The 16188-nt window shown below is 42.9% G+C and overlaps 1 protein-coding gene across 5 annotated transcripts in view; it reads right to left on the minus strand.

Moving 5' to 3' along the window:
• Positions 1-16188, minus strand: part of PPFIA4 (PTPRF interacting protein alpha 4) — a 3105259-nt gene that overhangs the window by 19205 nt on the left and 3069866 nt on the right. For all 5 annotated transcript variants that reach the window (XM_069239004.1, XM_069239005.1, XM_069239003.1 and 2 more), the window contains one exon: positions 7938-8032. In XM_069239004.1, coding sequence (XP_069095105.1) covers positions 7974-8032 — 59 coding nt within the window. In that variant the 3' untranslated portion in view covers positions 7938-7973. The remainder of the gene's footprint in view (positions 1-7937; positions 8033-16188) is intronic.

A 16188-nucleotide genomic window follows, 5' to 3' on the forward strand; every position in this document is an offset into this window, starting at 1 on the left:
AACTTTTTGATGTTTTTATTTATAGTTCACAGTATTGAGGCTTCATAGGAATGGAGAGCAACTACAGGACATATATGAACTGGAGTAGAACAACCATCCGTACGGCTTGTAAGCTACCCCATACAGATAGACGGAGGTGCGTCCATCTCCAAAAGTCTGAATGTATTTTAATTAGGAGCTCCAGATTATTGGACACCCTGTTGCACAGTCCCCTACTGAAGTATACCCCAAAGTAAAGGCGTTCTGATTGCCAATTCGAACTGATATCCCACTATGGCAGCTCCTGTCATGACAAACGACAATGGTAAACCCTTGCCCTTCCCAGAGTTAACCTTATAGTCCTACAGCTCGGAGAAAGCAGTACTGGTTGACATGAGAGAAGGGAGTAACGTGTCTAAATCAGTAAGTGTAAGGAGGATATCAGCAGCACACAGTAGGATTTTGGAAGTAACTGCAGGTGTGGGGATCCATCTGGTGCCAGGTGATTGGCAGATAACCACTTCCAGGGGCTCTAGGGCCAATAGGAACAGAAAGGGAGAAAGCATTCACCCTTGTTGAGTTCCTCTGTGAATAAAAAAGGGTCCGAAAGGGACCCACTGTAGTTGGCCTGAGCGGTAAGGGAGTAACATCAGAAGACCCTATTTCTGCAGTGTACAGAATACAAAGTCCCATTCTGTACAAACACCTTCTCAGCATCAAGCAACAAGGCAAGAGTGTCCTCAAATGAGTCATTAGAGAGACAGAGGAGACGTAAGAGTGTATGCAAATGGATGCCGGAGGCCTGGCCCAGGACAAAGCCCACTTGTGAAGGGTGTATGAGCTCTAGAGTCACCTGTTCACGCCGCGCAGCCCGAGTGGAGTTTTCCAAAAATAACTCGATGTCAACTCTTTTATAAGTGACCTCCTAGTCAGGAGTATCGTGTGTTTCTTTTAAAATGTGCTTTTAGCTGGTTTGTGGTTCACTGTGAGCAAGCCATAGGTGAACACAAGCAGTGGACCAGCACCCACCAAGGCATTAACAATAAAATTGTAAAATATACTTAAAGGCAGGAGCACTACAAACATTTTCGGAGCTCTTGGAAAGATTTGGTATTAGCTGTTTTGCTCCCATGACCAAGAAAAGAGCAATATATACAGCTCTCAACTGGAAACTGCGGCCGCCACTAAACCGTGAAGGGGGCACTATAAAACAACTGCCTCAACTTGCATAATGGTAGCACAGACCCTGAGTGACGTGATGCTATTTGGCTTTTAATTATTGGACGGCGTGCTAAAATGGCTTCCTTCTGAACAATAGTGGCAAACGCCTGGGATGGAAAGAAGATACTCTGAACCAGCTAGGCGTCCCCATGGCATGGCGAATTGTGGCGAGACACAGAGTCCAGGGGATCATGCCTTCAATGCTCCTAAAGCTGGAAGTGCTTATTTGTTCTGTCATCAGATAAAAAAGACCTTCTACATTTGATAACCACAGACAGAATTTGAGACCCATGAGCGGCAGACATTGTAAAGAGAGCGACTGCTCCCGAGTGCTCTCTTTCAACACAAGTAAATGCCGTAGAACTGCCAATAGAAACTTTAATAAAATGTATTCGCACTGCGGTATGATGGAAGGGGCACATTACTCCATCAACTACGGGAGAGGACAATAGTGAACCCATTTTTTCAGAGAATAGTAAAACATTTTCAGACGTTCAGCCTGTCATCATGCCCATCTCATAATGTGTAAAAAAGCTTATCCCACACAACTAACCTGTTTAACTCCTGAGAAAACTTTACCAGCAATAAGGACCCTTTATATGATAAGAGGATCTAAAGCAGCTCTTAAAGGCACGGCTGAGAAAATCGAAAACGAATATAGAAATGCACCTACTTGCACACCCAAACACATTTCTAGCTTTAGGTATTGTTGTTAGGAATATTAGCTGTCTGGCGACATCAGTATGCCTAAACTCATTCTCAAAATCTGACTCCTTTTAAATTCACTGCTTAATATGTAGGAAATGTCTCCCACTATACACGTCATGAAAGTAGGGCAAGCTCCAGGACTATCGCATTTTGACAGAAGCTCTGCTCAAAGCCATACTTAAGGCAGATGTTTCTTTTGGAAGGGATACTAAGAAATAAGACCTTATTACTCCCATCTTAAGGAACAGTGCTTAATTTGTGAAAGAATGAGTGTCAATTTCCAAAGCTCTGCTCCTTCGCCCGCAGCTGGTATGATTAAATGTTGGCATTCCAAAGTCTTGAATCCACATTATGCCTTTTTACTCCACTAACAGACACTCCATACCCCTTTTACTCTCTTTCAGGTTCCTGCTTTCTCCCTTTGTGAGGGTTTCCACCTAATCCCTTCTTCCCCTTGTGTTTTTTCTATCTCTTGCTCTCAATCAATGTCAGATGATAAAAAATAAGTATTAGTCTCCAAAAATGAGTGCTGTAGGGCCCTACTGGCTCAAGTTGAGCATTATTAATGAAGTATGCTTGCTCCATTTGCTCACAAGAATACAATTCTATGTAGCCTTCAGAAAATGCAAAGCTCTTCATGAAGGTCCTCCATCCTACCTAAAAGACAATCATCACACCATAGGAGGTATGGTGAACACCAGGAATAACATTTGTTTACTTTTGGGAATGGGTTTGGTTGTTTGCCCTGTGCTTTTTTGATGTATCTGGTATCTAATTGTTGTTCTTGGTTTTTGTAAAAGCACTCTGCTGTTACCCCTTTCCCCAAGCCCAAGTATGAGCTCTAAACATCCCATAAATAAATAAATATTAAAGAAAATATCTCCAACACTGTCTTGAGAAAGTTTCAATTGCACAAAAGCCCACCCATATTTAGGAAAGGCATGAGCAGCCTTATGCTTCCATGCAAATGCATATCTGCCCATTGCCATAACAGTTCTTTAAGTTCTCAATATCATGTAAGCAAAATACATACCATGAAGGAGGCAGAGATACAAAAATGAAGATCCAGTAGACTACATGCGACAGTGAAGTCTTGCAACCTCATTTAAATTTAATCATTCATTGAACCGGGACGGAAATTCACAATCTTTCTGGTGACAAATTCAAAAGGAGCATTATTTCCTTGTTTGATTTAGCATAGCATGCGTTAATTAAATGTAATACAGGTGTAACATGTTTGAAATGTGCATTCAGGTCTTGTGATATAGTAAGGCCCTCCGGAACCTAAGTTGGTTCCCCGTTCTACACTTTGTTTCATATTTTACAAGTTTTAGCTGCAATGCTTTTTTTAGCAGTGACATTTTACACACTTTACTTGCATGATATTATTCTAGGAATATGTTGCATGAATTGCTTGTTTTAGTATGCCTTCTCTCAACATATAATCAGTACATTCTGTTCAAGGCTAGGGATACAGTACAAAATATCCTAGTGCTTGAGCTGCCCATTCTGAAGACAGCTTCTAATATCTAGACATATCACTGCATCAGATCTATGCCTCTAGCACAGTGTTGTTTTGATTATACAAATGATGCACTGATCCGGAAGGGGAAGAGGGGCACTCCAGCTCTGATTTTCCTGGGACGAATGCTGTGTTTGACATGCAGTTCTGCTGGTGCTAATCTACCAGCTTTCTGATAGGATTGCCATCCATATCACAGACTGACTCCTGATGCTGTTCCACAGGTATGGGGATAAGTCTAACCTCTTAGATCGGGCAAAGGTAGAGGGTGCACTCACTATGCTCTCAGTATAGAACTTAGGGTCATGTAGGAACATCTAGAAATGATTTACCATGGTTGGTTTGTTCATTCTCTTTACCATGTTCATAATGCTGTTTACTTTGCTGCTTTGTTTCATCTGCCTAATTATCGCAGCTCGCCCTTTTTATGCAAGATTACAATTGTTTAAATAAATGTATTGAAAATATATATTTTATCTCTCTTGTGTTTCGTCTGGACATGCATGAGTAATACAACAAAATGGTGAGATATATTTCCACAACTTCCTTGGAAGTCAGAGTGTCATGTTCAGGATGTCACAATCACCTTCCACCTTGGCAAGGTGAGGGGTGTAGACGAGGCACTGTGAACTAGTCAAGAGTTGGGCCAACACCTCCTGATGGTGTGGGTGGACTTAGTCCCCCACATTCTGAAGTTCTGTCATCCTAATACGTAGTCCTATTGCCTTACTAGGAACCACATAACAGTGACTTGCTATGCATTGTTTGGGTTTGCACAAATGCTAAATGCATGTTTCTGAAGAAGGATGTTGTAAGGTAAAGGTCTTCAAATTGTGAAGTGTGCTCCCATGGGTTCATCGTTGCATTCCTAGGGGTGCAAAAACCTCTGCCAACACTTGTATGGCCTGTGTTGGGATGATAATGGACTAGAGTCACAATCTTGTTTATTTATCTCATTTGCAGGCTATCTCCATTCATAGTAACTAAAGTCCATATAAAAGCATGGGAACTGTGATCCCTAGTACTGTGGGTGCCGGGGACATTCATGACAGACTGCAGAAGCAAATGCAACCGAGGCAAAACAGATCAAGACACCACCACTCCCTTCCTCCCTTTGCTTTGTTCTTTCTTTTCATCCATCCATTCTCTCGCTACCCTCGTGTCTCTGATCTCTTTCTCTTCAGCTCCTTCTCTGCTCTCTTTCTCGCTCTGCCTCTTGAAGTTCCCCCGCTGTACTTAACATAGGGAAAATTCGGGAAAGTTAATAGGCAAGCCAGCAACATTGGGCTTTTAAAGGTGGCCATGGAGTAAAAGGCCAGTTTAGGCTTGGTGGCCATTTAGTGCGGTGTCAGGTTCAAAGACATGGCTAAAATAGCAAAATATTTTTTAACTCTTTTGTTGTTCTTTCCCTTTCAGGTTACTGCATAGAAAATAACACATACATTTCAAATGAGGAAATTAACTCAAGTTAAACTAAATGAACCTCAATTGATTAATGTAAATCTGTGCGTGTGACCTGAGAGCTGCATAATTTACTCCTGGCTGATGCAATGAGAAAAAGTGACTTGTGTATTTATAGTCTTACAAGGTACCAGCCTCTGACAGAAAGCACTGTGTACATGTAAATTGTAATTTTCAAACTGTTTACATACAGTATAAGATAGGATATTGCACAGAGATTCAGGCTAAAACAAATGCTTTTAAACTAGATATTTTAGTGATATATAATCAGATGGTACCCAGGGCAAAAATTGTTATGTCTCCATTAAACATAACCCCTTTATATTACCTCTCAAGTAAAGGTAAGTTTTGTCACCATGAAGCTTCAATGACTCCATAAATTAAAGTTTATACAGGCTCCCAAGCAGAGTTTGCACCCTCAATTATATACAGATATCTTTTCAGGTGAGTCTAGTGGGTGGCAGGGTTGTACTGATAGTCTCCACCTCTGGAACCTCAAAGTAATGGCCCAGGAGAAAGAGTAAAGGAGCAAAATGAGATCATGTATACCATCTGAGAGATGGCCCAGAGGAGAGGAGCACAATGTGGGAGCTAATGTTTTCCATTTTTAATAATAATAATAATAAAATGATCAATAAAACACCTGTTTACTCCATCTGGAGTGCCCCTGCACTAAGAGTACAGTCTCTAGTACAGACCCTTAAATAGCAAGCTTAACCGGCCCTCGGGTTGCGTAACAAAACAGGTCTTAGGTTTCTTGTGAAAAGCTAATTCTGACCCTTCCTGCCTCAGATCTAAAGGCAAAGTGTCGCACAATGAAGGACCAGAAAGCCAAAGGAAAATCTGCCCACACAGGCTTTTTTTAACCTGGAAAATTTCAAACTGTATTACATACAGCACAAAATAGGCAATTGCCTAAAGAATGGGGGTGAGTGAGGCCCCAGCGGATCTGGGACTGCTACTAGATCGATATGACTTTAGCAGGCAATGTAAGTATGGGGGCCCCGTCCCACTCAGAATTTTGAGGCAGAGAGACAGTGCTTCAAAGGAAACTCTCACCCTTACAGAGAGCCAAAGTAGTTTAGCAAAAGCGGACCCAATGGAGGACCACCTCGGGATATTGAGCTTCCGCATTCTGTACTCTCTGAAGTTTTGCCAATCAACCTTGTGAGACTCCTGGATACAATACATTACAGTAGTCCAGCCTGGAGATAAGGAGTGCCTGGACAACTGATTTCATGGCCTCCTCTGGGAGAAAGATTTTATTAATCATTTTCAAAATTCCCGGAACACTTTGCTACCAGGCAGGAGATCTGACTAAGAAATGATAGTCTGGCATCAACCATATGCCGAGGTTCTTCACTTTCGGTTTGGGAGTCACTACTGGCCCAAGTACATCTGGCCTCCAATTAGAGGAGATGGTTGTTTCCCTACTAAGAGAACCTCAGTTTTTATGGCTTTTAGCTTGAGGCAACTCTGGTCTATCCACTCCACTAAGTTGGCTTGACAAGTGCTCAAACAAGCTGCAGAAGTGCCCTCATCCTGAGATAAGATAATAACAAGCTGCATGTCATCTGCATATGACACAGTGTTAAAGCTGTGACGGTCGATGACATCTGCCAGGGGGTGCTTTTATAAAGATTAAACAATGGGGGGCTCAGAGCAGAACCCTGAGGCACCCCCTTCTGCAGTGAAACAACCTCGGAAAAAAATGGTTGTTGAACCACCTGAAAGGTGCGATTCTGGAGAAGGGAAGCTATATAGCAAAGAGTCATCTCCCCAACACCATAGTTATCATCATTAATATTACCATTAATGCAGCAGGTGCAGTGGTACTGGTGGCAGGAGTGTGAGGGGCCACTATACCCCATGTATTGCTGTTTACTGACAAGAAGTTAAATGAGGGGTCATGTATTGCTAGTGTTAATACCAAGGTCACAATTGTTGTGCACAGAACAGGGCCCACGTTTCCAAGGCAAGCTGTGAGGGCTTTCCTTGTTTGTCTACATGAAGGGGCAGAAAGCCTGCTTTGGGCCAGTGGAGTGGTCAGAGGAAAGAGGGCTGTAGATAGCATTGGTACTGAAGGTGCATTGGGGTTTAATTGACCCATTACACCACTAGGCCAACTAAACACCACAAGTGTTGTTAGGGGCTATCTAACCCCATTTATGACTGTGTTACTATCCTTTCTTGCTTGCATTAGGGACCACTGCACCCTTGCTTTGCCAGTGTTACTTTGGGTCTCAGAGTAATGACGCAAGGCAAAGGAAATGTAAGTAAAGGAGACAACGTAGCTTGGACTTAAAGATAGTGGGAGGCTGGTGGGTCAAGACAGGTGGTCATATTTCAACACTGGGCAGAGACAGCTCTCTTCACAATATAGTAGCTACCATTAGTGAGGCAGGTGCAGTGGCAATGGGGTTCAAGGGTGTGTGGGGCCCATTACATCACAGGTATAACTGTCTCACATTAGAAAAGGTGGAATGAGGCTCATTTCCTTGCTACAACTGGGGCCAATGGCACCCTTGCTGTACTGGGACGGATGTGTGTGGACAGGGAAAAGAGAAAGAGGCAAAAGGTAAGAGCATTTTTTTAATAACTGGAGAGAGAGGCTGTTGCAAGTTTGGAGTGATAGCCAAGCATGGTAGGAAAGGAGTGAATTAGGCACAGGAGGCAGACCACTACTCAGGGTCACACCTATCTCTGCACCTGGTGCACTTCCATTGGGATCCATAAATGTGAGGGGCTCATATCACTCCAGTGATGGGGAGTTCTGTTTTGCGGCCAGTTTCCGTTTTCTTATGTATCTGTTTTGTTTTTCTAATAAATCTCACATTTAATAGGGACTATGAGTAATAGAAAAAGTACCCCTGAATGATCTCATGTGCCCCGCCCCCTGGCTCTCGTTGTATCTTCCACTCCCCCAATTGTTGCTAAAAGCTTCGTAGGGTGTGGGTGGGGGGGCTCCGAGTTCAAACCAATTTGCTTAGGGAGAGCTCAGAGCAACATTTTGAAGACCTCTGCAGTGAGGCCCTCTGGTACTTACATGGTGGCGGTGCAGGATCACGCAGACAGCAGCATATCAGCACGAGTAGGTTCGAACAGCAGACGCCTCCAGCCTCTGTGACCCCGCGGATCCCACTGTGCACAGAACATACACATCAAGCTATTAGTGCCATTACTGTGTGCTGAGCATCGAGTATCAGCAATCATTCAGGCCATGTCAGGGATGTTAGTAGGAGGGGTCAAGAGGGCGCATTAAGCTCTGCATGCAGGTTTCGTACACATATTAAGGAGACGCGCTTTCTGTACCCTTTTATTCACTAAGAAGTGCATCACAGGCATGACAGCCCGCTTCTAAAATACTCATCAACAACGAATCTGAAATATTTTCTTAAATCATGAGTACCTAGTGGGCAAGCAAGGTCCAAAACGGAGAAAATAACATTCTAATAAAGCTTGATTCCATGTCCCTAACTACGGAAAACGTCAGCTCTAAGGTACCTTACCCTATGTCACGATAATATAACGTCATCACTCTTCTGGGAAAAGGGAGGGATGAGTCTGGATGCAGGTTTTTGTCAGTGTCTGTCTCCATTTCTGGGGTAGGACACCATTCTGAATGATCACGACTGGCCCATGGGTCACTCACATGGCTTTCTCTGGAGCTGCAACAGCAGACGCGGTTTTACCAGCCGCTATTTCTGGCAAGTAAAACTAAACTCACATGAAGCTCTGGCAGCCACAGCAGCCAAGACTTGTCCTCTGCTCCACACCAACCTATTTTTCTGGGAAGGGGAAACATTCAATGCTACCCCCTGCCAGAACTGATCTTAAACCCACTCCCCCACCCCCACCCCACACACAACTCTTTCGCTACACCACTAAGCCACCTGAAGACCCCTGCTCGGAGCATGTAGTAATTGTGCGTGTTAAACCCATCGGAAGAAGGAATACAACTGAAATACCACACTGTAATTCTGTGCCCACACAGTGTTTCATCCAGTTCAGTCATAACTGCAAGGTACTTGCAGGGTGTTACGGTAAAGGTAATTATGTTTGTAGAGTTTGCACCTTGCGAGTACAGTACAACTCGAAATCAGGACCTTCTAGTTTGCGGTCAATTTGATGAACACGTTTCAATGCGCTTCACAATAGAAAAAGTGAAAGGGAATAACATTGGGGAATACCCCTGAAGTTTAACTCGTAATTGCATGGTACGGACAGGGTGTTACCACTCGGTAAAAGGTAAACCAGTACCGGCCAACACATAAGCAGAGACGTATTGTTTTAACACCAAAACCATATCTGGTTTAGAAAATAATTTGCGTTATAGTTTGCAAAAAAATGTTAAGGTGTAACATAGTTTTAATAATGTATACTCATTTTCTAACTAAAATTTGAAGCTGAAATTAAACAACATCATAATACATTGTTTTTATTGGTGTTATCGCTAACTATTTTATATAGTATATTATTATATCCAAGTGTTAGGACCCCACACTCAGAAGGGTGTTTACCAGCTCAAGGTTCTCAATGAAACTTTTTTTGTAGTTGCGTTGGACGTAAAATTAAAAAGTTGAATAGTCTAAAATGACCTTGCATGGGTGTGGTTGTTTGCTATGCATTTTCAGAATTGTGCCAATGTTTGCTACGATGAGAGATCCCAAAAGGCATTTAGTGCCCGTGGCCAAGTGTACTAGTTTCACTGTTTTGGGCAGCAGTATATGAACCATGGTAAAACTGATGCAATGGCAATGCACCCTGAATTGCTAATACGATGGGGTTTGTTTTTACATGTTGTGTATAACTGAATCATTCCAGGTTCCAGCTCTCAGAATGGGGGATAATGAGTCCTTTGTGTACATTCAACCACTGGAAATCCAATGTACATTGCAAATACAGCAACACACTCTCGATTCATTATGAAACTATTGAGGCCTCACATTTCTGCCTGGACACTGACATCCTCAATAAAACTCTGACAACTGTGTAGTAAATTATCTACACTTACAGTATACCATCTCTTTTAAAGGCTCCCCCCGATCATTTACATCAACCTGGAGATTCAAGGAGGTGAAGGCAACTTTCTGTCCTAGAAAGACTACAAGGACAGTCCCTTTCAAAGTGCACTGGAGAAAAGCCTGACACTTTCTTGGAGTCTTTTTTGTGAAGGATTAAGAGGCCTTTAAAAACAGCCTTATGTAAAAATAAAAAAAATATCAAATGGAATGGAATGGATTAATAGGAACTGGATTCCAAGCTGCTCATGCCTTGAAAATTAGGGAACCAATCGGCTCAGTGTTATTTTACCAGCTGTGCTCGAGTTCATAACCTAGGTTTAACATATTTTTGGTCTTTCCACAGTTCAGAGAATTCAACTAGTGCAGACAGTCTCTGGCAGAAAAAAAACTGAAGGCACGGTGGGGTAAAGTTGTATGGAGCACAGACGCCCTTCTTTCTACATGCACGTTTACACTTTCTGCTCCATCACCACTCGCTGTGTTTTGCTTTTCCTGAAGTAAACAGGATTAGTGTGATACGAAAAGAATTTCCGAAGGTGATCGGTGCCTTAGCCGCTGTTGATTGAGTGTTCGTGTAATCTCCGTGCCGCTCTTCAAAGTCTTGTTTCAGTCACTATACAAAATATTAGAAGCGGGACGTTCTTTAGAGGTCTTCCTAACTCTGCGCTGCGTGATTGTTCTGGTTCCCATGACAGCCACTGCTACACTTCCACTACACTTTACATATGCTTTAAAGTGGGATTTTCCGATGACTGCATTCTACTGTGACATTTCGTTTAATGGTCAGAGAAGAGTTGAGCATCAGCTAGCCATCGCGTTTATTTTCTCTAATACCTCTTAACACCCCTTTAACATTTGACTTTTGCTGACTCTGCCATCTTTGATCTGTGAACTTTCCGTTTAGCCTATGCTGCAGACAAATGTAACTGCCTGGCAAGACCTGTTGTCACCACTACACACCACATAAGGTTGTTTTTTCCCCAAATGACAATGAATGTCTGATGAGTGGCCAGTACCATTCATCAGGAATTTACTGTTCATTATGCATTGTGGTTCAGTTTAATATCTGTATTTTCCGAAGTGCAGGGGTACCTCCATTCCGAAACACAAACTCTACGTTTTCCTGCAACTTCCAAAGGCGTATGTCTACGGCAGCTATAATGTTCAGGTCACGTGACGCCCATGACTGCACTCATAATCTAGGCTACGTTACTTATGTGCTCATTCTGCTCTACGCCCACAGATTTATTTTTTCTTTTCACATCTGCAGGTACAGCTTTGGCGTTTCCAAACGCAGAGGGCAGCTGAGTGCATCAGTCGAAAGTGATCATTACGTGGAAAGGCCACAGTTTTCAGATATTGCAGGCTGCTGTTTTTGGTACCACAGAGGAGCTGGAAAAGGCATGCCTTTATTCTGTGTTGGTGGTGAGTAGGGCCTCTGATAAGGGTATTTGCTTCCTGGGTCCGAGAGTGCATTACTCCACAGTTCAGTTTATTAATTTGGCCTCTTTGGGGTGAGTGTTTTAAGAGACAATGGTGTAGCATGGGTGTCATTGGCCCAATTTAGAGAAGGAAATGGGTCTGTATTAAAAAGCAAATACAATTGGGGACCAGGGGTTGCTTAACAGTAATAGACACTGCTGTCAGTGGACCTACTGCACTAATAATAGACGTATCCCTTCTCGCGGATTTCCAAATTCCTTGCTCTACCTGTTTTTCCTTCTCTTACCCCTTTCTCCAACCCTCTCTCCTCTTTTCCTTCCTCTCTTTGAATTCCTCCTTTCATTCCAACATCTGTGTCTCTCTCTTCTCATTTTTGGTTACTCGCTAATATCTCTTCCTCTCTTCTGTCTCTGGCGTCCTTACTTCTGGTAACTTTCTCTTCCTCTTCTCTTGTCCCTTATGCCATCATTACCTTCTTTCATTATCATCTGTCTTTCACACATCATAATCCCCTTCTCCCATTCTGTCACTATTTCCTCTCTTCCTTTCCTTTCTCTTCCACATTTCTCTATTTTCCTGTACTATCCCTATGCACGATCCACCCTCACCAAAGAATAAACAGAGAGTGAGGTCCCAGGCTGTTGTATTTGATTGCTCTTCTAAGTAAACAAAAATGACATTATAATATTGACTCTTCTTGCAGAACAATCCATGTTTGCTCAAATCTTTGCCTCCTTCATCTTAAAAAGTATTGTAACGTATGCATTCCTGTATGGCTGTATATTACATTTATACTTCACAAACCTAGCCAAAATGCAGCCGAGCACTGTACATGATCAAAGACAACCTTAAAGTCAACTTAGAAACATAGGACGAAGCTGGGTTGTGGATATTTAATGAATTGTGGTGTACTGTTCTTTAAAGTATTGACCCTTTAACTCTTTTCTCAATTGGAGCAGAGTTGGGCAGTCCTGCTGGATACTGGGATGTTATCCCAACTTCTAGGTACATAGATGGAAACAGCCTGCCATCTTGCTTCTTTATTTTTTATTACATTTCTCAATCTGAAGTCTGATGGAGTCCTGGCTGTTGGTTTGCCAAGAACTACAAGCAACACTGAGCTTGAGCGGGGGTGTTGGTCATGATGACTTTGTAAATGATTCAGCTAGTTTTGAAGTTGGGGTGGGCAGCTAAGGGGAGTCAGCAGAGTACCATCAGAGTGTGTGTGATGTGATCAGATTTCTTCATGCACTGCATGAGACATGGACATGGAGTAAGACATTACCACCATCCATACCCTAAAAAGGCCATACATTGAAAAGAAAAACAAGCACTGGCAAAGCCCATAGGGTTCGCCTATGCAAGACCAATTGGCTTAGCCATTGCCTTTAGCCATGTTGTACAGCGGAGTAGCTGCTCTTCAGCATGGCTAAAAGGGTGGTGGTGTAGAGTAGAGTGGTATAAAGAAGAGCAAAGTGTCATAGAGTAGAATGGAGTGGTGTTGGGTGGCAAAGAGTGGCATGACATAGAGTAGAGTGGTGTGGAGTAGGGTAGTGTGGTGTAGAGTAGAGTGGCGTAAAGTGGAGTGGCTTAGAGTGGAGAGGCGTAGAATGCAGTGGTATAGAGTGGAGTGGACTGATGAACAATAGATTGGAGTGGTGTACACTGGAGTAGAGTGACAGAGTGGAATGGATTTGAGTGAACTTGAGTAGAGTGGTGTAGAGGATAGTGATACAGGGTAGGGTGGCATAGAGTGGAGTGGTGATGAGTGGAATGGAGTGGCGGAGAGTGACATGGAGTGGCGTGGCATAGTGTTAAGTGGCATAGAGTAGAGTGGCTTGGTGTAGGGTGGAGTGGCATATAGTGGAATGTAACACAGTAAAGTGGAGTGGTATAGAGTGGTGTAAAGTGGAGTGGCATGGTGTGCTGTGGAATAGAATGGTATGGAGTAGAGTGGCGTAAAGTAGTGTCAAGAGGTGTGGAATGGAGAGGCATAGAGTGGAGTAGCGTGGCATATGGCATGATGTAAATGAAGTTCTTTTACTGATTAGACAAAATGTAAATTTCACAGAGCAGTCTGTGCAGGATCAAGAGGCCTTTTTTGGAACTAGCCTGATTCTTTGCTGGTGCATACTGTAATTAAGAAAATCCTAAGTAATGAGTGGAAGGACAGTGAGAATTTTTTTTTCTTTGTTGTCTCGCTTCTAGCTATCCCTTGGAGAACTTTCATAAAGCACTTTCCTCCACTGTAAATGTGGATTCTCTTATGGGTGGGTTGACTTCTCAAAGCTTTCTAAGTTCAGAAGACACAACCCCACAGTAGTCACAAGGGTATAAGTGGCACTAAATACATATAAGTGCAGATTCCATGCCTTTAGAATAGATGTCAAAGCAGTACCTTGTGGGACCGAATTGGTGAAATGCTCTTCCCATCGGACTTGGCTGTAAAGACAGTAGTGTTTCATGAACATGTGCACCAATACCTACATAGCAGTCTGAAAGATGCCAAGGACAGGAAGTCCATGTGCCAACACAATGGTGGCAGCCGTAGCCCTCATGGAATGGGCTCTCAGACATCCCAGAGGCTGGTTATTGGCTATATTATGTTGCTGGTTGTAATGCAGAGGACTAGCTATTTCAAGAGTCATCTTCTGCATCACCTTCCCCTTTGTTGCCCAGAGAACTCCATAAACAGCTGATCACCCACCAATGATCCTTGGTCCGATTTATTTAAAACCTTAAAGCTAACTTAGGTGTCCACCCTATGGAGCCTCTCTTCCTTTTTGAGTAGGGTGGAGAGAAAACAATGCTTGGAAAGTGGTTGATTGGCCAACGTGGAAAGGAGTCATAACGTTTGTCAAGTAGACTAAATGAGTCCTCAGAAACAGTTTGTCCAGAAAAAATTGTGGGGGAGGGTGTTTGAGCTCACAGTTTCTCACGTTCACTCATGTGACACGCTGAACTGATAACAGAGAGGAAGACAGCCATTAGGGTTATCAGAGGCAACACCCTCCTGTGCATAGACTCAAAGAGTGTAAACATGAGAAACATCAAGACCAATTTAAGGTCCTGCTGTGGTATCACAAATGGTTTGGGATGGAACATATGTGTCAAGCCTTTTCTAAACCACAACAAAACAAGTGAAAGATGGACAAGTGATCCAGCAACAGCAAAAAGGCTGAAAGGACCAACAAATAAACTTTAATCGTGCCAAAGCCAAGCTCTTGCTAGGCTAAAGACAAAACAAACAACACCGTATCTAGGGGGGGTGACAAAGTCTACTCCGCTGGGCGAGTTTATGGAGGGTTGCCTACTCCATGCTCTGCTTGGAGCGTGGAATACCAGCAAAACTCCACCAACTGCTATGAGTGGAGTATTTTCTTGCACGTGGACCACCAACATGTAGTTGACGAGAAAGAATTTGTATCCCTAACCACGATTTTTGGGTGCTAAAACTCCTTCTGATGGGAAATCTCAACTTGGGCGATCATAGCAGGTCACAACAGTTTGTGTTGAGAACGCTGCAGTTCGAGTACAAAATCTACTCAAGTGGCAAAAAGAAGCAGCCAACTCTGACGCGCTGATTTTATAGAGTGGAACACAATCCCTGCACTAACAATCAGCGTGAGCAGCGCAACATGCCCGCATTCTGCTCAATTGAAGAATGACTTGGAATCTCGCTGAGTTTTTATGTAAATTTGGGGAATTCTACAGAGTGAAACTCTGCGAGTTCGGCCCAGGCCTAACAACATCCAAAAGATTGACTTGCAAATGGTCTGTCTTGTTGACCCTTCACCAGGCCACAAATTTGTCCCAGCATGGGTGGACTTGGTAAATGGACGTCTGGCAGCAAGGATGACATTGACAACCTCAGGTGGTATATAAAGCACATTCAACTGCAGCTGCTCAATCTCCACATATGGAAGTGTAGATTGCACAGGTTCGGGTGCAGAAACCTGCCTTGCTTCTGTGACAGAAGGACCTCCTGAAGTTGAAGCTTGATTAGGGGACTGAAGCTTGTACCGAGAGATTTGTGTATCAAACTCTCCTGGCCCAAAATGGAGACAATCAGGATGACTTCATCTTGCTTATTCCTGATCTTCATGAAAACTCTGGGCAGAAGAGGCAGAGGCAGTAAGGCATACTTGAATACCGTTCTCCATTCTCACTGGAATGCACCTCATGGTGAGAGTTAATCAGCACATCTGATCAGCTTAACCATGCAGGACCATTCTTGCTGCCAACCCCATTATATGTGTGGTCGAATGCTATGTGCAGTAGGGGTTTGTCTTCCCAGTGGGGGAACGGGGGTCTGGCCAGATGCAAACCTCTGTTTCAATTTGGGCAGGGATTGTCCACCCATGGCGGATTGGGTACCGGACACTCTCAGAATGTTAATAAGTACATCTAGCAAGCCCAACCTTGGTGGCTAGGCCATTGTAATGTGAGCATATACAAATGAGCCCTTCCCTCAGTATGAAAATAAACACTATACATGCAGAACCCTGTCAGGAAAAAGTTACACTGTCCTAAATTGCACTTTATTTACTTCCTTTATGTATGCCATGTATAACCTACTTTATAGTTAATATAGTACAAAAGAAAAGCATGTTTTAAATTACCTTACAAATGAATTTGCATTTAAAATGTGTCTTATAATTTATACTGTTGCAGAAAACACATTTTTTATCATCAACAAAAATACACATTTCTAAAAACATTTTCAGATATGTCTGCAGTGTAAAGCAAATGATTATTAAATGGATGATGCTTGAATCATTCTAAAAGATTCTAAAATACTTTAATAAACCACATAATATAAAGATGCAC

Source organism: Pleurodeles waltl, chromosome 6 (genome assembly GCF_031143425.1).
Source record: "Pleurodeles waltl isolate 20211129_DDA chromosome 6, aPleWal1.hap1.20221129, whole genome shotgun sequence".
Classification (NCBI taxonomy): Eukaryota; Metazoa; Chordata; class Amphibia; order Caudata; family Salamandridae; genus Pleurodeles; species Pleurodeles waltl.